The 19,608-nt window shown below is 49.9% G+C and overlaps 7 protein-coding genes and 1 long non-coding RNA gene across 10 annotated transcripts; 3 read left to right on the forward strand and 5 right to left on the reverse strand.

Annotated features, from left to right (window-relative positions):
- Positions 1-18: 18 nt before the first annotated feature.
- On the reverse strand, positions 19-4,081 carry LOC9633506 (protein MEI2-like 5). The gene is made up of 13 exons (XM_024675503.1): positions 3,639-4,081; positions 3,309-3,576; positions 2,856-3,226; positions 2,637-2,795; positions 2,473-2,589; positions 2,264-2,415; positions 2,122-2,207; positions 1,724-2,068; positions 1,148-1,661; positions 1,004-1,088; positions 879-947; positions 649-828; positions 19-586 (listed from the first exon to the last, which is right to left on the reverse strand). The coding sequence occupies exons 2-13, from the start codon at positions 3,562-3,564 to the stop codon at positions 431-433; spliced, it is 2,490 nt and encodes an 829-aa protein (XP_024531271.1). The 5' UTR covers positions 3,565-3,576; positions 3,639-4,081; the 3' UTR covers positions 19-430.
- Positions 4,082-5,173: 1,092 nt separating this feature from the next.
- Positions 5,174-6,885, reverse strand: LOC112346543. The gene is made up of 5 exons (XM_024675764.1): positions 6,814-6,885; positions 6,537-6,648; positions 6,316-6,452; positions 5,836-6,234; positions 5,174-5,780 (listed from the first exon to the last, which is right to left on the reverse strand). Exons 2-5 carry the CDS (start codon positions 6,555-6,557, stop codon positions 5,351-5,353), a joined length of 987 nt encoding a protein of 328 aa, XP_024531532.1. The 5' UTR covers positions 6,558-6,648; positions 6,814-6,885; the 3' UTR covers positions 5,174-5,350.
- A 96-nt stretch (positions 6,886-6,981) lies between these two features.
- Positions 6,982-10,377, reverse strand: LOC9633507 (protein MEI2-like 2). 2 transcript variants are annotated; one of them, XM_024675759.1, is made up of 13 exons: positions 10,211-10,377; positions 9,831-10,055; positions 9,443-9,777; positions 9,208-9,366; positions 9,042-9,158; positions 8,826-8,977; positions 8,688-8,773; positions 8,320-8,628; positions 7,800-8,265; positions 7,668-7,752; positions 7,542-7,610; positions 7,313-7,480; positions 6,982-7,258 (listed from the first exon to the last, which is right to left on the reverse strand). In XM_024675759.1, the coding sequence occupies exons 2-13, from the start codon at positions 10,039-10,041 to the stop codon at positions 7,193-7,195; spliced, it is 2,223 nt and encodes a 740-aa protein (XP_024531527.1). In that variant the 5' UTR covers positions 10,042-10,055; positions 10,211-10,377; the 3' UTR covers positions 6,982-7,192. The 2 variants fall into 2 exon arrangements, with proteins under 2 accessions (XP_024531527.1, XP_024531526.1); XM_024675758.1 differs by having other exon boundaries at positions 7,542-7,752.
- A 101-nt stretch (positions 10,378-10,478) lies between these two features.
- LOC112346544 lies at positions 10,479-11,156 on the reverse strand. The gene is made up of 3 exons (XR_002992475.1): positions 11,076-11,156; positions 10,908-11,013; positions 10,479-10,698 (listed from the first exon to the last, which is right to left on the reverse strand). It is a non-coding gene; the product is annotated as an uncharacterized LOC112346544 (long non-coding RNA).
- Positions 11,140-12,800, forward strand: LOC9633508. The gene is made up of 5 exons (XM_024675763.1): positions 11,140-11,487; positions 11,544-11,800; positions 11,853-12,064; positions 12,117-12,312; positions 12,357-12,800. The coding sequence occupies exons 1-5, from the start codon at positions 11,415-11,417 to the stop codon at positions 12,663-12,665; spliced, it is 1,047 nt and encodes a 348-aa protein (XP_024531531.1). The 5' UTR covers positions 11,140-11,414; the 3' UTR covers positions 12,666-12,800.
- Positions 12,656-14,677, reverse strand: LOC9632993 (pentatricopeptide repeat-containing protein At3g04760, chloroplastic). 2 transcript variants are annotated; one of them, XM_024675762.1, is made up of 3 exons: positions 12,907-14,677; positions 12,802-12,859; positions 12,656-12,753 (listed from the first exon to the last, which is right to left on the reverse strand). In XM_024675762.1, the coding sequence occupies exon 1, from the start codon at positions 14,646-14,648 to the stop codon at positions 12,918-12,920; it is 1,731 nt and encodes a 576-aa protein (XP_024531530.1). In that variant the 5' UTR covers positions 14,649-14,677; the 3' UTR covers positions 12,656-12,753; positions 12,802-12,859; positions 12,907-12,917. The 2 variants fall into 2 exon arrangements, with proteins under 2 accessions (XP_024531530.1, XP_024531529.1); XM_024675761.1 differs by having other exon boundaries at positions 12,802-14,677.
- Positions 14,678-15,178: 501 nt separating this feature from the next.
- LOC9632994 (HVA22-like protein k) lies at positions 15,179-16,342 on the forward strand. The gene is made up of 8 exons (XM_002970676.2): positions 15,179-15,264; positions 15,320-15,378; positions 15,431-15,528; positions 15,582-15,633; positions 15,686-15,749; positions 15,817-15,912; positions 15,972-16,050; positions 16,137-16,342. The coding sequence occupies exons 1-8, from the start codon at positions 15,235-15,237 to the stop codon at positions 16,256-16,258; spliced, it is 600 nt and encodes a 199-aa protein (XP_002970722.1). The 5' UTR covers positions 15,179-15,234; the 3' UTR covers positions 16,259-16,342.
- On the forward strand, positions 16,343-17,501 carry LOC9632995 (cytochrome b-c1 complex subunit Rieske-4, mitochondrial). The gene is made up of 2 exons (XM_024675765.1): positions 16,343-16,630; positions 16,697-17,501. The coding sequence occupies exons 1-2, from the start codon at positions 16,411-16,413 to the stop codon at positions 17,335-17,337; spliced, it is 861 nt and encodes a 286-aa protein (XP_024531533.1). The 5' UTR covers positions 16,343-16,410; the 3' UTR covers positions 17,338-17,501.
- Positions 17,502-19,608: the final 2,107 nt, after the last annotated feature.

Genomic DNA, 19,608 nt, shown 5'->3' on the forward strand with positions numbered 1-19,608 from the left:
TCGCAGTTCTATAATTTATTTTATGTAAAGTAGAATGTTATTGATGTTATTTTAGATTATACACTTTTAACTGTGAAAACAAAACTTACAAAAATCAGATTTCTTTTTTATCCCACTATGGTTCTGTTTGATTTATACAAGTTACCCACCGCTTTCTTCATTGAGCTGCCTTCGTTGGTATGAAAAAAAAACCTTCCCAACGTCAAAGGAAAGCACTGGCAAAAAACCATCCAGCCGATACACTCTGCCTGTTAGCAATTTGTCTGTCATGTGATCTATAATACAGCACCAGTCGTGTCTTGTCTTTCTGCCGCTGCACCACCAAAATTATTCCAAAACCGAAATACTCCCGAGAAAAATGTACACCTTGCACCAAAAAAACACTCCCTCCCACCTCAGCTTCCCGCTTGCCTGCCTCGTCGTGTTGATTTCAATCCTTCTCAACGTCCGAAGAACTCTGGCCACCGTTGTCATTCTCGTCGTCTTTGCTGGAGCAGCTGCTGCTGCTAGAGGTTTCAAAATGGCAGAGGCCATTTCGTTCTTTTCCCGGACGAGTTCTGACGTTAGACCCAACGGGGAATGGCTCCTGCCAAGATCCAAACAAGAAAAGTTAGAAGAGTGTATAAAAGTCTGCGCAGTATTGCTTACAGGATCGCCCAGGTTGGGACCTTCCGAACGAAACAGAATTGGGCGGCATCTCTTGTCTTCGTTCATGAGGCTTGAGTTTTGGAAATGTGCGACGAGGGCAACCTTGCCTTGTATTCGAGCGTAAGCCAGAGAAGCAACCTTCTCGCTGTTGAACTTCTCCCACTTCTTTCCATTGAAGGTCTGTAAGATCGAGAATGAGAATGCGCACGAAGAAAACAACGGTGTCAAACCTTGAAGAAAGGGACGATATGCACAGGTGCAATCATGTTGATGAAAGCATACCCCACGTTACACTTATTCTGAAAGGAGAACCAACAATCAGCAAGAATGTAAGGATTTCTCGTTATACGATTACCTTAAAATCAATAGGTAAGTAGATGAAATCATAGGTACCGCGATGATGTTCGTCAATTGTTGACAACAGCATCTTCGACGTGTACCTAGACACTCAGTAGCAGATCAGAAAAGTTCAAACTCGTAAAAATGAAAGAGAACTTACTTGTTTGGTATGTTTTTTATCATCAGTGTTGTCCGTAAGTCTTCCCCGCGAAGAATACGCTCCAAGTCAAGCTGATACTTCTTGTTCTCTGCCAGAGTCAAAGTGCTGTCGGTTCTTCGGCTTCTACAACGGTCGCTAAAAGTCTCCAAAGTCGCACCATTTGGAAAGGAACGGGGCCTAAGTTGTGGTGACATAACACCCAACCTGGGAGAATCCACCAATCCTTTCGATGTAGCAATAGCAGCCAGGTTCAAACCGCCGTGAGTGAGGCCAGCCCCCTTAGAACCATTCATTCTCAGGCCGCCGAGAGATCCTGGCCATCCTAAGGCTGATCTCTCGGCCAAGTCAGAGTAGTACCTATTCTGGCCATCCATCAGACTCTGCTCGGTAAATGTTGCTGAATAATCTGCAGCTCGGCTATGCCCGTCCGCATGGTACATGGAATTCGCGGAGTATAGCGAGCCCGAACTGTTCCATGGCAAGTCCCCGCTTCTCGAAGCAGAAACTCCAAAAGCTGGAGAGAAATAAAAATGGCATGATCAGTCCACGATGACTGTTTGATTGCTGAAAACTTACCTCTGGATGATTGCTCGAGAGACGGCACGTCACACAAGCTCGAGACTGCCCTCTGAAGGGTACCAGCATCTAGCTCGTCATAATTTCCAAAGCCGGGTGGAACCCGTGTTGGACTGTCGAGGTCAGGAATCTGTAACGATGGAAATTGCTGACGGATTCGAAGGCCAACAGACCGCTCCGGTTGTATGAAAGAATCAGGATTTGCGGACATGCCGTTTCGTAGCGGAGAGGACACACGTGCAGGTAACGAACCAGCATTTACGTTTAGAGGCTTGATACCCAAGGAACCAAAAGTGCCTCGCTCGTTCAACTTATTCATAGGAGTACTCCACTGCGGTGAATGCCCTGGAGTGCAATCAGTTAGATAAAATAAATAGAACGTCGTGCATAAAACAAACCTGCAGGCGAAGCACCCAATGATGCCTGAAGTTGCTGACACCGAAACTCTTCCTGCTCCAGCTCTTGAGTGAGCTGTTGCATTAGGCTGAAAAATAAATCTCAAAAATCGATTCCAATGCTTGCAGTAGTCGAGCACATTACCTTCTTCGAGCACCACCGGGACGACTGGGTTCCAGCTTTATACGCTTTCCTGCGATGTCGCTTCTGTTCAAGGCTCTCAAGGCAGCTTCAGCTGCCCTGACATCGTAAAACTCTATAAACTTGTGGTGCTTCTTGTGTGGGGTCTCACGTATCTGACGTAGTATCATCCACATGTGAGAAGCCTGTCTAGTACAAGAGCTTGTACTCACCTCTTTGATCTCACCATAAACACCAAAAATATGCCGAAGGTCGTCGTTGGTCACTGAGGCGTCGAGATTAAATACCACTAAAGTGCCCTGGTTAACATCTTTATCTGAGGGGTTATCCTGCAAGAGACCGTGTTAGTTCCATGCCGTATATTGCTACACAATACCTTCGGAATGGAAAAGTGAATATCTAACTTTCGACGCCTGAGCGGTTTGTTCTGGAGGGCGCGCATTGCAGTACGGGCTGCTCGAATGTCGTAGTAGGAAATCATCACGAATCCCCGATGCTTACAGGCGGTATACAAAGTGCGAATGGCACCATATTGCTGGTGAAAAGGGAGAGGACACAAAATGAGCAAAGAAAAGGTAAAACAAGATTTCGTTACCTCAAAAAGTGCTCGCAGCTCCACATCTTCAACGTTACTGTTTATGTTCCTCACAAAAAGCGTTCGCGAAGGATGCTCGCCGTAGGGGTGCTCCCCGGCCAACACTGCGGCTGTGTTGCCACCAATCTGATAGTTGTTCAAGTAAGGATCACCCTCCAGCTCCAGGCCACCCCCGCTGTTGAAAATGTCGTAGTCATCCTCGTTACTGTTCCGCTCGTAAGCATAGCCCACCTCGGCTAAAAGATCCTCCTCCGCATCAGGAAGAAGTCTGCCTAAAGCGTGTGACTCGAGCTCTTGCATCGATCCGAAAAGCTCGTCAGTTTCAGTCTCGGCATCCGGATCAGAGACTACCGTCGGTTCCGACAGTTTGACTGCATGCATAGCAAAAAAAAAAAAAAAACAGAGAGAAGATCAGAGTAAGAGAAAAAGATGATTTTAGTAGTAGTAACTTACGTCTTTGCTGGAGCGTATTTGGTAGAGAGTGGGCGAGCCCATTTATCGGAGAAACCGGGGGGAATGGGTTTCTTCCTCTCCCATTTTCTAACCAACCATTGGCGTTGTTGGCGACACCGTCGTGATTTCTAGCTAGATTGTGAAGCCCATTCGCCCAGTCCGGCTCGGCAAGCGACCACCCGTGCTGGGAGAAGGCCTCGAATTTTCGAGCGCCAGCGGGGAAGAGCTGGCCGACGCTGCGAGTTTCCATCTCCATCGCAGAAAGCTCCTGCATTCACAGATTTTTCTCACAGCGTCAGGCACCAAGAATCCACGCCATGGCGGGCAAACCTGGCGAGGGAGTGAAATTACGCCGCGAGAGGGACTACGCTCGCCCTAGCACGAAAGCGCGCGATCAATTGAGCGCGAGAGAAGAGCTCCGGGGAGACGACAAGGAGGAGCGTGTGAATGAGGGAGCGCGATCATGACGAGGAGCCTAAAGCAGGGGAAGAGAGGGAATCGAGTAGATCCAAGCGAAATATCCAGCGGGAACTTGATCTTGGGGCGGGAATCCATGATTTGGAGCTCCTGGAGCTCACAGCAGCGGGATCACCAAGCCAGAGGAATCCCATGCGTAGCTTACATGATGCAGATCGGCACAATCCAGAGCTCGAAGCGGCGCCTGTTCGATGCGTCCTCCACTGCCGCGATCGATCGATGCTCCATAGCTCTCTCTTCTCTTTCTCTCTCTTCTCTCCCTCGCGCTCTCTCTTTCCCTCTTCGTACAAAAACCACGCAAAAACAAAGAAAGAAAAGGGAAAGAACGCACCAACACGCATACACACCCTCTCTCTAGCCCGCGGGCAGACACGGGCAGCGCGGGCAGGCCTGCCCGTTTCGCCCTTGCCGGCCGGCGCAAGATAAGTTTTCACGAGCAGCTTCCCGGCAGCATTTCCGTTGACCTGACGCGGCACGATCGCCGCCGTTGTGGCCTGAGATGGACGGGCAGGATTTGGCGGGCCAGAAGCTCGTTTGTCGTTACTCGCGTTGGTCCCAATGGCCATGTGGCCCAATGGGGCCCTTGCGTGTTGTCCTATTGGCTCAATCTTATCTCTACGGATTCTAATTTCTTTTTCTTTGATTGATCGAGAGGAGATGGTAGGGTTAGCTAACACCACCTTTGCTTTGTTTCTATCTCCCGCCCCGGAACAAAAGATATTAGGGCATGGAGAGGACGTGGCCTGTGGCTCTTTCACGCTGAGTGTGATTGTCTGCGTAGATCGCTCGCACAGGAAAAACGATGCAAGTGGTCCCTGGAGAAATGAATGACCCAATGGTTTTTTGTACATATAGTCAAGGAATTCACTTGGAGATCCAGGCACCAACTTTGGCAAAATGTGACCCCGCCAACCATAGATTGCGGAATGAGATCTTCTAATTCAATGAAAATTGGCTGTCCATGTGTGTCACGCTTGCAAGAAACACTTAAATTGGCAGTGATCAAAAACTATATTAAATCAAAGAATGTTTAAGTTAAATCCATTTTTCGAAAATAAAGCTGGCAGGGTGAAAAATACGTACAACTGGCGCCACTTTTTCGAAGCATTCAAATTTCGAAGCTTCCTTCTTCCCAGGGCAAAGAAAAAGCGAGGGAATCCAATCCATACACACGTCACGGGTTCGAATTCTCCTCCTTTATTTGAATTTTTTTTATCCCGGCCAATAGTTTTTTCGTGGATTGGTAGGCTTAATGATGTGCACTGCCGCGGCTGCTGGCGCAACCTTTTTCTCCTCCAATCAATCATTTGGTCACACAAAAGTTGGGGCATATGCTCTGTAGTACGGCCAAAGATTCCACCCAATTCCTTGGTTTCGAGATGAGAACCTTTGAGCGAAAGTTATAAAACGTTACAACGGAGTATAATTCCATAAGAGAAAAATTTTAGTGTAGCAGCCAAGCAGCAGACATCGAGAAGGCATTCCTTTCGCGGCCCAAAAAATTGATATCTGCCTGGAAAAACCGAAAAGTAGCGTAGCGATGGACGATGAAAGCTTTCATCTTCTCAAAGGAGGTTCCGCAAGAGCCTCGCGAAGACCCGCCACGATGGCCACAGCCAGTCGATGGCGTCCTCGTACTTGGTATACAACCACAGCGCCAAGCGAGCCAACGCTTCCCTGAGATCGCGAAGAGCTTGAGTTTTCACGTACCGGATCGCCCAAACTCTGGAGCTCGACGCAAACTTCTTGGCGTTGGAGATGCCTGTTCTCAACTCCTGTTGGAGCTTTCCCGTTCTCACGTCGGACAAGAGTTGGAGTCCTCGCTGATTCAGTGCCTGGACCCTCGCTGCTCCATACTTTTGGTACAAGCTTCCAGCGTAAATCCCTGCCTGGATATAAAAGCTCATGGCCAGAGGGCCCAGCGTCCATACTCGCCACAGATCATCCGAGACTGCTTTTCCAAACCGGACAGTCACAGCCGCGTAGAAAATGCCACTGGAAAGAAAGACGAAAAACTTTAGCATATAGAACATAGAATTTTTCTACTTACAATACGATCACCGGCCATTTTATCGCGGGATGGATGCTCCACCAAAGTGTCGACGGTTGAGGAGGTTTTAGCGTCTGCAGCTTTTGCTTCAACACCTGTTTCGCGTCGGCGCTCTTTCTTCTAACTTCCGTGATTGCCAGGAGCTCCCTCGCGACCTGGAGAGATCCGCGATCTTTTAAGTTTTGCCTCCAGTGCTGCAGCGAGCCTTGTAACTGCTGCCACAATCTTTCTCTTTGTTGCCAGTCGAGCGTAGGCGTCGAGGAGGATGATGTCGGTGAGTCGTTGCCGTCGGACTCGTTCTCGGCAACGTCTTGGAATGACACAGCACGAAAAGTTTGTTTCCTGTTCGTTGCTTTTGGAAACAGCATAAGATATCCGTGTGGATCAAGTTGTGAGGATCTAGAAAAAAAGAAAGCAACATAGGAGAGACTTCACATACTTGCAAAGAAAGAAAGAAAAAAATATTGAAAACTTCGCTACCTTAACACAATCTTTGAAAAACTGTGCGTCCAGGACGATTGTAGATTCGTGTTCTCGACGTAGCTACACGTACAGAGGGATTTTTCTTTCACCGAGCGTACAAAGCTTGGGTGAGAAACACAAGCTACGTGAAGACCCTGCAATGAAAGGAAAGTTATTAAAAACGTAAGTCGCGATTTGTTTAACACGAACACCAAGAGCGCTGCTCTCTAGAAACTTACTCCAACGTTAAGTGCTGTCATCTTCAAGCTACGCGGCGAGCGAGTGGAAAAAACAATAGAATTCCCGGAGAATCCTTTCGTTTGGATTCACAATCCACTTCTCGCGAGGAATCTGTAAGCGCGGATTAAAACTCACGGCACTGGAGCACGAATTAGGGCCGTGGGAAGGAACACAGGCAATCCACATTGGATGGAGCTTATGGCTCCCGAAAGGAATCAACCGCAGCGAAACCTCGCAAGCAATCCAATGCCAGGCGCGGGCGCGCTGGATTCTTACCGGGCAAGGCGCTCTCCACAATCGCCCACTCCCCGCTCGCGCTAAAGCCCTGAATCTCTTTGGCGAGGAAAGGAAATCTCCATCGTTAAAAATCTCTTTTTATCCCTTTGGCCTTAACTAGCTGAAACTTTCAAGCTTGGAACTTGTTATGTTAGCCAAGCTCTAATATAACTCTCAAAACCATAGTTTGATGGCCTCTCTCTGTACAAAAATCGATGCTTCTTCTTCTTCTTTTCATCGGAACGAAGAAACCATCGATCAATCCAAACAAAATACACCGCCTGCTAGAAAGATCCTTACGGACTTCCCACAGCTCTCTTGCCGCAGCTAGAAAAAAAGAAGGAACTCGTACAAAAGCTCGCACCTCTCTCCATCTCGATCACAGCGAAGAGATTTCGAACTGGCAGTTTCCAGCCGGCTCGGGCCGAGCAGCACAAAAGTGTTGCTGCAACAAGCAAATCTTAGATCGATGAAGAGCTATCTCCTAAGCACTACTTACCGGATTGTTTTCCGAAGGGAAGAGTATTGGACGACACCTTTTGTCCTCGTTCATGAGGCTCGAGTTTTGGAAGTGTGCGACCAGCGCGGCCTTGCCCTGGATCCGTGCGTAGGCGAGAGAAGCAACCTTTTCGCTGTTGAACTTCTCCCACTTCTTGCCGTTAAAACTCTGAAAGTCACAGAGCCACCAACAAGGATTACAACCAGAGGAGCGAGAGAATTGATCGAACCTTGTAAAAGGGGACGATGTGAGCTGGCTCGGTCATGTTGATGAATGCATAGCCAACGTTGCATTTGTTCTGCACAGGCAAAAGCCGATCAATACCAGGGAAACACTTTTGCTCGCCTAAAATCACCTTAAAGTCAATTGGTAAATAGATGAAATCGTAGGTACCACGGTGGTGCTCGTCAATTGTCGACAGAAGCAGCTTTGATGTGTACCTAAAAGCCGAAAAACGTAAATATGACCGCAAGACTGGAATGCTTACTTGTTTGGTATGTTTTTTATCATCAGCGTCGTCCGCAAGTCATTCCCGAGGAGGATGCGTTCCAAGTCCAGCTGATACTTCTTGTTCTCCGCAAGCCCCGCAGAAATTTCACCCCTCCGGCTCTTGCAACGTTCGCTAAAATTATCCAGTGACCCAGCACCATTGACAAATGGACCAGTTCTATATAGCGGTCCCAACCGTGAAGAATCCACAAGGCCACTGAAAGCCTGATTGGATCCTTTCATATTCAGGCCCCCAACCGGTCCTGACCATGACATGCCCGGCAAGTCAGTGAAGAAGCCATTGTGACCGTCGACTAGCTTTCGATCCGCAAAGGCTGCGGAAAGTTCCATACTCGCCCGGGTGGAGTCCAAATGCCTGTCTCCCACAAAACTTTGTAGTTGAGAATGGAACGGACTGGAATTACTCCAGAGTGACTGCTCTGTGATTCTCGTACCCGTAAGAACTGCACAGTCGAGATGTCAGTCACACCGTAACGAGAAAGATAACATCTTCGTACCTCTGGGTGAGTGGTCGAGCGATGCCGACACTTCTCGTAAGCTAGAGGGTCTTCTCTGGTCATACACACCAAAACTGGTGGGGTCCTGGTCAGAGATCTGTAAAGATGAAAATTGCTGACGCATGAAGTGACCAGAGGACCGACCGAGAGAATCAGGAATGTTAACATGTAATGGAGAAGAGACCCGGGCAGGAACGCTACCAACACCGTTTGGATGCTGGCTAGCAAAGGAGCCGAATGAAGAGTGCACAGCTCTTATTCCTGGATCATTCATTCGAAGCGTGCTGCTTCCCCAGTGTGGCGATTGCCCTGCCGCAAGGTATTACACTTGAAACACGTAAGCATCTATGCAACTTCAGGAAGCATACCTGAAGGTGACGAGTCCAAAGGTGTCTGCATCTGCTGGCACCGAAACTCTTCCTGCTCCAGCTCGTGGGTGAGCTGTTGCATTAAGCTGAAACAATCGCTTCAAAACTCTGTTTCCTGGCTTCCACACAGACACGTACCTCCTACGAGCACCACCAGGGCGACTGGGTTCCAGTTTGATACGTTTCCCCGCAATATCGCTTCTGTTCAGCGCTCTTAGCGCCGCTTCAGCTGCCCTGACATCGTAAAACTCAATAAATTTATGATGCTTCTTGTGTGGTGTCTCGCGTATCTGAATTACAAAAGAGAGTTGCATACGTAAACATTGTCACCGAAAAGACAAAAAGACAGCATACCTCTTTAATTTCTCCATAGACACCAAAAATTTGTCTCAGGTCGTCGTTTGTGACTGACGTGTCCAGATTAAATACAACTAGCGTCCCCTGGTTGACATCTTTATCGGACGGGTTATCCTGACGAAGCGAGCATTAGCGTAAGAAGCAACTCAGAAATTCTGAGTACCTTCGGTATTGAAAAGTGGATGTCCAGCTTTCTTCGCCGTAGAGGTTTGTTCTGGAGACCACGCATGGCACTCCGGGCAGCCCGGATGTCGTAATAAGATATCATCACAAATCCGCGGTGTTTACAAGCGGTATACAGCGTGCGAATATCACCGTATTGCTTAAAAGAAGAGAAGGTAAAAAACAAAACGTGTGTCACGCGCGCTCAAGAAAACCGAAAACAAATGCAGCCTCACCTCAAAAAGTGCTCGAAGCTCCGCATCTTCAACGTTACTGTTGATGTTGCGAACAAAAAGCGTTCTAGAGGGATGTTCTCCATACGGGTGTTCTCCTGCCAAAACATTCCCGGTAAAGTTCCCGTTTGTGCTTGCGATGTCACCCTCCAGCTCCATTCCACCACCACTGTTGAAAAAATCGAACTCATCATCGTGAAGAGAGCCCAGATTGTATCCAGAATCGGCTAAAAGGTCCTCTTCGGCATCCGGAAGGAGAGTCCCCAAGGCATGCGACTCGAGCTCTTGCATAGAACCAAAGATGTCGTCACCCTCCACATCCTCGGAAGCAAGCGGCTCTAGACAATCGCAAATATCAGAAAAAAGGAACTCGAGGAAAGAGAGAACTCACGTCTTTCAAGAACTAAGTTTGGCAGCGAGCAAGGAGCACTAAGAAGGCGATTTAACTGTGAAGTGGCCGAGAACATCGACGATCCAACTGGCGCATCAAAATCCACCTTGCCCGTGTGGAATTCATTGCTACACCATCCGGAGTCCGAGAAGGCTCCAAATTCACGCCCGCCAGCGTGACTGGGGAAGAGCTGCGAGGTATTGGATGCCATCCAGGCAGCCGATCCTGCGCGAACACTCCCGCTCATCAGCACAACATCAAAACCCTAGAGCGTGGGAAAAACAGAGTCTAGAGATCGCGGCAGTGGAGCGCCGCAAATTCGAGCTCCCGGAGCTCGCCAGGGCCGAAATTTCGAGAATGAAGGCGCGAGGGACACTCACATGACGTGAATCGCAGCATTCCGGAGCTTAGATCGATCGCGCCGAGATGAGGAACACGATGCGCTCGCCGCCGCGCCCGCCGCTGCTGGTGCCGCCAGGGATTCCTCCTCCCCCGCCAGCGTCCAAGAGCACTGCTCGCCATTTTTGCCTAGTCGATTGAAGCACAAAGAAAGGGGCACACACCCTCTCTCTAGCCCGCGGGCAGGTCGGGCAGGTCGGGCAGGTCGGGCAGCCACGGGCAGCCAGTCAGGGGCCGGGCATCATCTTATCCCAAAAATGTCTTTGTCTTTGACATTAAATCCCGCGAAACAAGCACACTTATCACTTTTAAAAGCCCGAGCTCGAAGAAATAAAATCGTCCTAAACGCTAAACAAGAGAAGATTAGCCTCGAAGTCGAGGAACTCAGAAAATCAAAGAAATCCAAAGCCTCGAAAACGTTACCACATCACCTAGTCGATCAAGCGCTGCAAAGCTGGAAGAAAATAATCTGTACAGACAGAAGAACAGTACCTATCAGAACGAGCAGCGATTCGAAAAACACGAAAGAAGCCTTTCCAGTCTCGAGAAGGCGAGGAGGATTACTACTAACAAAGAACAAGGAGAGAGTCTCAATCACCCAGGACGCAGAGAAGGCAAAAGATCTCGCAAGAACACGGACAAAGCAAAAGAAAAAAAACTTCGAGACGCGAATCTCACCGGGTGAGTCGCGATCCGTTTTGATGTGTCCGCTCGCAGTGGCTGCAGCCAATCCGAATGGATCCGTTCGTGTGCATCGATGAACGGGCTCCACGCCAGTTTATCCCTGGAAAATGGAAAACTCCCTCCAATTAGCACAGGCAATACTTCACATCACCTGATGTTTACCTGATGTTTATGTTGCTAGTGAGATAAGCTTCCACCACTGCTCCCTAGTACAATAATGTAGGCAGGCGCCTTTGCTTTCCCTTTCGCTACTTTTTATCGCTCCTCTCTCTCTTGCTTCACTGCGAGCGAGAAAAATCCATCGCGGATGAGATGAGTAGCTCTAGTTAGCTATAGATACAATGAGATCATTTACCAGCTGCTGAGCTGTTGTGTGATCCCTGATCCCTGCTGTTGATCATAACTCCTCCACCAGACACCACAGCAGCCTGGTTTTCTTCTTTTTCCGTAACCTGTCTTCCCAGGAGTGCTCCAGACCCGAGGAGAGGGATCAAAGCGCTCATGGCCTCGGTCGACTGTTTCTCCAGCCAAATCGAGCACATCTACTCCAAGTCTGCAAAATCCAAGCCCAGCGGTAAACTGTCAGTGTTTCTGAAAGAACGGTATTTAGCTCGAAACCTTTCTGTGCAGGAAATCCGGTGCTCAAAATCAGTTTTATAACACTGTCTATTGCTGTGGCTCTTGGAGTTTCGTATATATCTCCACCTCCCGCAAAGATATGCGGGACACTGCATGGCCCCGCTGTTACCACTTCTCGACTCCGCTTTCCAGATGGTCGACCCGTTGCTTACGCTGAAAGAGGTGTCTCCAAGAACGATGCAAAGCACAAGGTTGTTGTTGTTCACGAGTACGGAGGCACTCGCTTGGATCTTTTCCCCTGCAACGAGGTAAGATATATTCAAGCCAGCTAACAGTGCAGTAAGCAGCGAACCTGTGCAGGAAATATTGGAGGAGCTCGGTGTGTATATGGTGAGCTTCGATCGAGCTGGATACGGCGAAAGCCACCCCTTCCCGCACCGTTCTATTGCGTCCGAGGTTCAAGACATGGAGCACTTGGCAGATGCACTTGAGCTTGGACCGAAGTTTTACGTGATAGCCATTGGTGTTGGTGCATATGCCGGCTGGGGTTGCATTCAGTACATTCCCAACAGGTACGATGCCTTGAGAATGCCTGCAAATGCAACTAGCAATGTGTTTCAACAGGATAGCAGGACTTGCGATGATTTCACCTGTTGCAAACTTCTGGTGGCCAGGCTTAGCTGCTACTTCTCAAGGGCTCGAGGCTTTGGAGGCGGCCGATAGATACACTCTCCAGGTAGCACATTATGCTCCTCGGTTCCTCTACCATTACACAAGGCAAAAATGGCTCCCTTCATCAAACATGGAGAAACTTAGTCAGGTATGTAATATTAAAAGAACAACTCACGGACTCGAGGTTCCCAGGTTTCCGAGCTTGCGATACAGCAGGGAATACACGAATCCATTCACAGAGATCTGATGATTCAATTTGGAAGCTGGGAGTTCGATCCAGCGGCACTCCAAAATCCTTTTGCCGGTGATGCGGTTCACGTATGGCAGAGCAGCGAAGATCCCTTCTTCCCATCAAGCTGGAAGGCACGGCTGAAAGTTAAACTCCCATGGGTTCAGTACCATACAATACCCGGGAAAGCTCGTGATTCGTGGCTTCAAGTTGCTGGTTTGCCTGAAAAAATGCTTGTTAGCCTACTACCTGGCAATCAAACACATGCCTGAATCCTGTTGGTTGGGCATCCTCAGAGCCGTGGTACAAAACTTTATTTCAATGTACCGTCCTGGTCGCAAACTCGTGGATTTCATAAATCTGCTATAGACAACACGTTATTGTGAAAAAACTAGAAAATTGTCTTACAGAGATGTTCGTCTTGGTGAACTGGCGAAAATCCATTCGTTGAGACGGTGTGTCCTTCCTGACGACAATAGTTATAGCAGAGCCGATGCAAAGCAAAAACTCTACATGAAAGGCCGTTAACTGCTGGCACAGAACCGGTACTGCCGCATCTCTGCTTGCTCCAGCTCTGGCATCAGCAACTGTACAACCTCTAGCCTGTTGAGCCTCCGAGCATGGTTCACAAGCGTTTGCAAAGTATTCATTTGAGGGCTATGTCCACTGGCTTTCATCTCCCTCAGCATCGAGCATGCCTGGTCAATGTGACCAGCGCGGCCGAAAGCTTCCACCAGATTGCAGTACGAGCTGCGGTCCAGCGAAACGTTTCTGCCCTCCATTTCCTTGATCAGCTCAAAGCAAGCTTGGAGCCTCCCCACCTTGGCCATCCTGACCACAATCGTGTTGTACGTGTAATGGTCCGGCACGAGGCGCTGCTCCAGCTTGAGCTCCTCAAAGGCTTTCCAGGCCTCATCGACTTTCCCAACTTTTCCCAGCAAGTCGATGATGATGTTGTAAGTGATGAGATCGTGAACAAAGCCCCCCGCGGCCTTGAGATCGTAATAGAGCTCGAGCGCTACTTCCGGCTTGCCGACTTTGTTTAGTCTGGTCATGATCACGTTGAGAGTGAGCGAGTTGGGATAGAAGTTCATCTTCATCAAGTCCCGGACCAAGGTATGCGCTGCATCCACTTCCCCGGACCTCCCAAACGCATCCATCAGGATCCTGAAAGCCCTCTCCCCGGGCGAGCAGCCATAAGACACCATCTTCCTCACCAAGTCCGCGGCTTGAGCAGTTTTCCCGGCTTTGCAAAACGTGTCGAGAAGAACGTTGAAGGTGACAATGTTGGGCTGGCACTTGTTCGCTACCATCTCCTCAAACACCTTGGCCGACGCTTCCAAGTTCGTGGTGTTTCCAATCCCTTCCATGACGAAGTTGTACGTGTAGACATCCGGAGGATAGCCTTTCTCGGACATCTCCCTGGTGTACTTGAGCGCCTCGTCAACTTTGCCGAGCTTGCAGAGGCTGTTGATGACAACGTTGTACGCAAATCTATCCGGCTTGTTCCCGGCCCAGATCATGTTCTTGAAGATCAGAGGCACCACCTGGAAACACCCAGCCTTGACGAGCTTGTGCATCACGTACTTGTAGTGCTTCATGGCCGGCTTCTCCGAGTGCTCGAACACATCGAAGAACTTCAAGGCCTTTTCGATCTCGCCACCGTCGAAGTAGCACTGGAAGAGGATCATGTACGTGATCTCGTTCTTCGCGACCTTGGCCTTGGCCATGTCGGCGTGGAGCTCCTCCATCATCCGGAAGTTCTTGGCATCCCCGAGAGTCTTCATCATCATGTTGTAGACGTAAGTGTCGTTGTAGTACTTTGGCTGCGTCTTCGCCCACCGGAAGAGCTTGAGCGCGGCCTCCTCGCCGATGCGCTGCTTCAAGATCTCACAGACGTGGTATGGCCGCAGCCTCTTCACTCCGGATGATCTTAGCAGCTCCTCGGCGGTCCACCACCCAAGCTCCCCCTTCCTGATCGCCTTGGTCATCTCCACCACGAACTGGAGATCCTCGTTCACGGGCTCCCACATGAAATCGCTGGTGAGCACGTCTTTCCTGTGGGAATCCAGCGAAATCTTCTTGAGTGGACTCTCCAGCCGGCTCCTGCTGATGTCCCTGCTGAGAGAATAGGGCGATGGGAGAGTGACGCAGGGACGTCGCCTCACCAGCAGCGATTCCGCCTCCATCGACAGGAATCGCACCAGCCGGATGCTCGCTGCCGCATTCTTCCTCGTGATCGCGAGGAACCCCATGCGGATATCCCGAAGAACCCTAAACTTCGCTTGGCCGATCGCACCACATCGCCTAGCTGCTTAGCGATCCCACATTTCGTCCAGGAAGAATCAATCGAGCTGCGCAAAACCTCAAATCGTCTAGCCACAGCGATGCCTTCATCGCCGGGAATCAGTGACACTGCCGCATTTTCTTCCTGAATGTGATATCTCCCGCCTTAGCTCCTCAAGAACCCTAATTCTCGGCTAGGGTTTCTGGGCAGCGAGGATGTGGATCTTGCTCGAGGCCGTGCTGCTGATGCTCAATAGCATCGCGATCTTGAACGAGGAGCGATTCCTGGCGCCGCACGGGTGGGGTTTTGGCGACATGTCGCAGCACGGCAGCCAGACGCTCAAGGGGCAGATCATTGGCTTCATTCACGCTGTCCAATACTTGCGCATGCCGCTCATCTTCTTCAATCTCATCGCCATCACTTCGATGCTTCTCTTCGGCTGAGCTAAGATCGACCGATCGATCCAGAAAAAGAAGAAAATGTATGGCGCTTTTCTAGCTAATCAAATTTGCCGCAAACCCTAATTCCTGAACCCTAGGAGGGGAGGAAGAGCGATGGCGTTCGTGGGCGCCTTGGGCAGTGAGGTGAGATTTTCCCTCTTTGTTTTCCCGATCGATCCACACTCTTGGCGCTGCGCAGTTGGGCCTCCGATTGCTGCTATCGCCCGCTGGAACAAACATTGTTGTGCGCACGGCAAGGTTCTCTTCTTCTTCTCTTCTCTCGCATTTTAAGATTTGGATTTCCATCCAGTGTTGGAATTGGGATCGGTTTTCCAGTGTATTCCACATTCAAGGCCATTGAGAGGAAGAATCAAGCAGAACAGGAGGAATGGCTTGTCTATTGGACTGGTAGAAATTCCTTCTTGTTTTTCTCCCTGTTCTTCATGTTTTGTGGTGTGCAGTGTATGGATGTTTCACTGTAGCGGAAATCTTCTCTGATTCCCTTCTCTCCTGGTAAGTTTTGTTTTCTTTCTGCTCCAATCCTCGTATGTTTTCTCTCGCGCAGGTGTCCATTCTATTACCACGCAAAGCTTGTTTTCCTTGTTTGGCTACAATTCCCACACAACTACGTAATTCTGTTCCATTTTTTTCCGCTCTTTCTCACTCCGATCTTTGCTTTTCTTTCCTTGCTTGTAGGGAGCAAGGCATGTTTTCAAGGTGTTTCTAAAGCCTCTGTTCGTGAAACACAAACCTCAGCTCGACAGGATCGTCGAGGGAACACGCTCAGATCTCGTAAGCTCATAGGAGTTTGATCGATTCCTACATTTCTGATGAGCTCCTGGATTTTGCAGGACACTTTCGTCAAGACCACAAAGGAGAGAAAAGAAGTCCAAGCTATCGTGCACACAACGAAAAATCTCGCTCTCTCAGGTAAAGCTCCACACAGTCTAAGAATCAAAGGCAAACTTTTTCTTCTCCTCATTACATTTTTTTTTTTTTTCCCTTCCTCTTCTAAGCGTACCATTCTCTCGGCGATTTGATCAAAGGCCACAACGATAACAGTAGCAGAGGAAACGATGAAGATCAAACAGATCAAACTTGGGTTCACGTTCGCAGAGACGAAGATCAAGATGAATGATGAAAAATGGCTGTAAAAATACTAGACTACAGAGTTTTTAGAATATTCGGGGAATCTTTTCGCTTTATGTTGACGCGACAGGGATATGCTGTTCTTATTCTAGGGCTAGGTCTCTCTTGGCTAGGGCATTGGTTCTTGGCTCCTCCGGCGCCATGGCTTCGTCGCTGATCCGGGATCTCGGGAGGAAGCTGGCTCCGCGCATTGCATCGGCGGCGGCGGGGTCGGCGTCGTCCTTCCACACTTGCTCCTCCGGTCTCTCTCGGGGCGCGGCGTGGAGCGCGAGCAATGCGATGGCGAACTGGGATTGGGAGAGGCAAGAGAAATCCTCCTGGGGCAGCTGCGCTACTCCCTGGAGCTATTCCACCACACGAGGTAAGCAAATTCTCGCAAGAAGGGGGGAAAAGCTTCCATTTTCTGATCGATCTCTTCATCGTCCAGGCTGCGCACTCACGCGAGGGAGCGAGGCGCTGACGCGAGGAAGCGAGGACTCATCGCCCTTCCTCACGGCGCTGCGCAACCCCACCGCCAACATTGTCTACGACGAGAGCGTGGTGGAGCGCTACCCGCCCGGCGACCCCGACCGAGCGGCCTACATCTACTTCGTCGCCACGGGCACCCGGTTCGTCTACGCGGCGGCCATCCGCGTGTTCATCCTGCGCCTCGTCATGACCATGTCCGCCAGCGCCGACGTGATGGCGCTCTCGAGCCTGGAGGTGGATCTCAGCAACATCATCGAGGGCTCCACGATCACGGTCAAGTGGCGAGGCAAGCCGGTGTTCATCCGGCGCAGGACCCCGGACGAGGTGGCCACCGCCAACAGTGTTCCCGTGAACTCACTCCGCGACCCTCAGCAGGACGCGGAGAGAGTGGTGAATCCCGAGTGGCTCATCGTGATCGGGGTGTGCACGCATCTGGGATGCGTGCCGCTGCCAAACGCGGGGGATTACGGAGGCTGGTTTTGTCCCTGCCATGGATCGCACTACGACGTGTCTGGGCGAGTGCGGAAGGGGCCAGCGCCGCTCAACCTCGAGGTGCCCGAGTATAAGTTCATTTCGGACACGATTGTGTTGATAGGATAGAGAGGGAAGAAGCGAGCACCAGAATCTCCAAGGCAAGAAGAAGAGACCCATTTTTCTCTAAGAACTTTGCTATGTTGACGAAGAAGAAGATGAGCTGAGCAGCGGCTGCCTGGCTTCTTGTTGGTTTTCTTTCCAACCAGAGAATAAGAATGAGATTGTAAACTTGTAGCTTGTGTCATAAAAAAAGTCACTGGATTTAAGTTCATATAAACCAAAGTTGATAAGTGTAAAACTACATTAAATGAGCAAATGGTTGAATAAACTAGAATATACTAGATAGTGTTTAAAAAAGTTTATAAACTATAAACATGTTTATAAATTATAAATATAAAATTAATCTAAATGAATAAATAGTAAAGTATCTCAAGAATATCCAGAACTTCCAGCGGAAGTGGTTAACTTTCAACCTAAGTTGAAAGTTAGTGAGTAAAATTTTTATAGATGGAGCCTCCGCTCAATGAAATGATGAATCAAAGTTTCTATAGAAAATGTGTCAATGTATGTGTGTTTTCGCGATATACCGTAACTTTTTTCACTATGATGTTCTAAGGATTTTCTGAAATGGATATATAAAATATAAAGAATGTGGTGGTGGTCTTCTATAAACTTTCACACAATCACTATAGGCAAATGGAGAGAATAGAATATTACTTATAGAGCTCCCCATCTACATCTGGAATAGCTTGGACACAAAATAGTCCATACTCGTCACTATATAAACTTTCATTTCCCAAATCTCTCCACAATGGCGTCTTCTTCCACCACCTTCGCCATCGCCACGCTCCTCTTCGCTGCTTTGTTCGCTCCTGCAGCAAACCAGAGCAGCCCGGGCTCATTCTGCCCCACCTCGCTCTTCACCTTTGCAGATTCTCTCAGCGATGGTGGCAACCGCGACATCGAAGGTGGCGGCAAGACTCTCTCGGGCAGCTACCCCTACGGCGTCACGTATGGAAGGCCAACCGGGCGCTACTGCGACGGCCTCATCATCCCCGACTTCCTGGTCCAGAAGCTCGGTTTCGACAACATCGGCATCCCCAGCCTCGAGTTCAATGGCACCGAGTTCGTCAGCCTCAACTTCGCCTACGCGGGAGCCACGGTGCTCCAGGTCGAGAACCAGCCATTCTCGAGCCCTCTTCTCGGCCCAGGTTGACGATTTCGTGCGCCACCAGCAGACCGTGGTTGCGCGCAATGGCCGCGAGCAGAGCGAGCCGTGGTACGAGAATGCGCTCTTCTACGTCGAGATTGGAGGAGACGACATCAACTTCGCGCTGCCGCTGGGAACCGACACGGTGATCAATCACACCATCCCGGCCGTGATCCAGGGCCTCGCCAGCGGCATCGCCACGCTCTACAACCACGGCGCTCGCCATGTCCTGCTCTTCAATATGCCCCGCGCGGATTGCTCACCAAACTATCTCCAGGCCTTCCAGCAGTACCCCGCCACTACGACAACGATGGTTGCATTGTGGAGATCGGTCAGCTTATCTCCTACTTCAACTCCAACATCCAGAGGCTGGCGACCGTGCTCGCGCAGAACTACACGGGCCTCAATGTATACTACTACGACTGGTTCGCGGCGAACACGTACGTCATGGAGAACATGAACCAGTATGGATTCACGAACGCGCTCCAGTCGTGCTGCGGCGGCGGTGGCAAGTTCAACTGCAATGGTGATGGGCTTTGCGGCTGCGCTCCACTGAACGAGCCCAATGCGATTTACACGGTTTGCAACGATCCCAGCCGGTACTTCACCTTCGATGGAATCCACTACACGCAGCACTTCTACCAGATCATGTCCGACTTTATCATCGCCGGGCAGTACCTCACGCCGTCGGTGAAGCTGCAGAAGGGTTGCAAGGCCGTCAATGAGCCTGAGGGTCCTCTCTAAAGCGTCATGGTTTTCATTTCTCTCTCATTATGTATCTTGTGATCCCACACTAATATCATCAAACCTTGATAAACTTTTTGTTTCCCCTAGAAAAAATAGGTGGTCTAAAGTTGCCATGGTGATCATCTTCCTTCTCGTGATGATAATTCTCCGAGTTCTTCCAGAGATTGGAGCCGATCATCCCGTCAACTATCCCGCCACTGCCCAAGCTTTCGATGTTTTCGTCTATGGCGGGAGCTACACTCCCGGCGATAGCTACAGCCAGAGCTTGGACACGGTGTGCTCTTTCCTCTACCTCTGGACGCCCATGAATGGGAGCGAGCTTCTGGTGAGCTATGGCCGCGGGGACAGCGTTGTGTGGGCACTCAGCCAGTGCTCCAACA

The sequence above is a fragment of the Selaginella moellendorffii genome, unplaced genomic scaffold (assembly GCF_000143415.4).
Source record: "Selaginella moellendorffii unplaced genomic scaffold, v1.0 SELMOscaffold_15, whole genome shotgun sequence".
Lineage (NCBI taxonomy): Eukaryota > Viridiplantae > Streptophyta > Lycopodiopsida > Selaginellales > Selaginellaceae > Selaginella > Selaginella moellendorffii.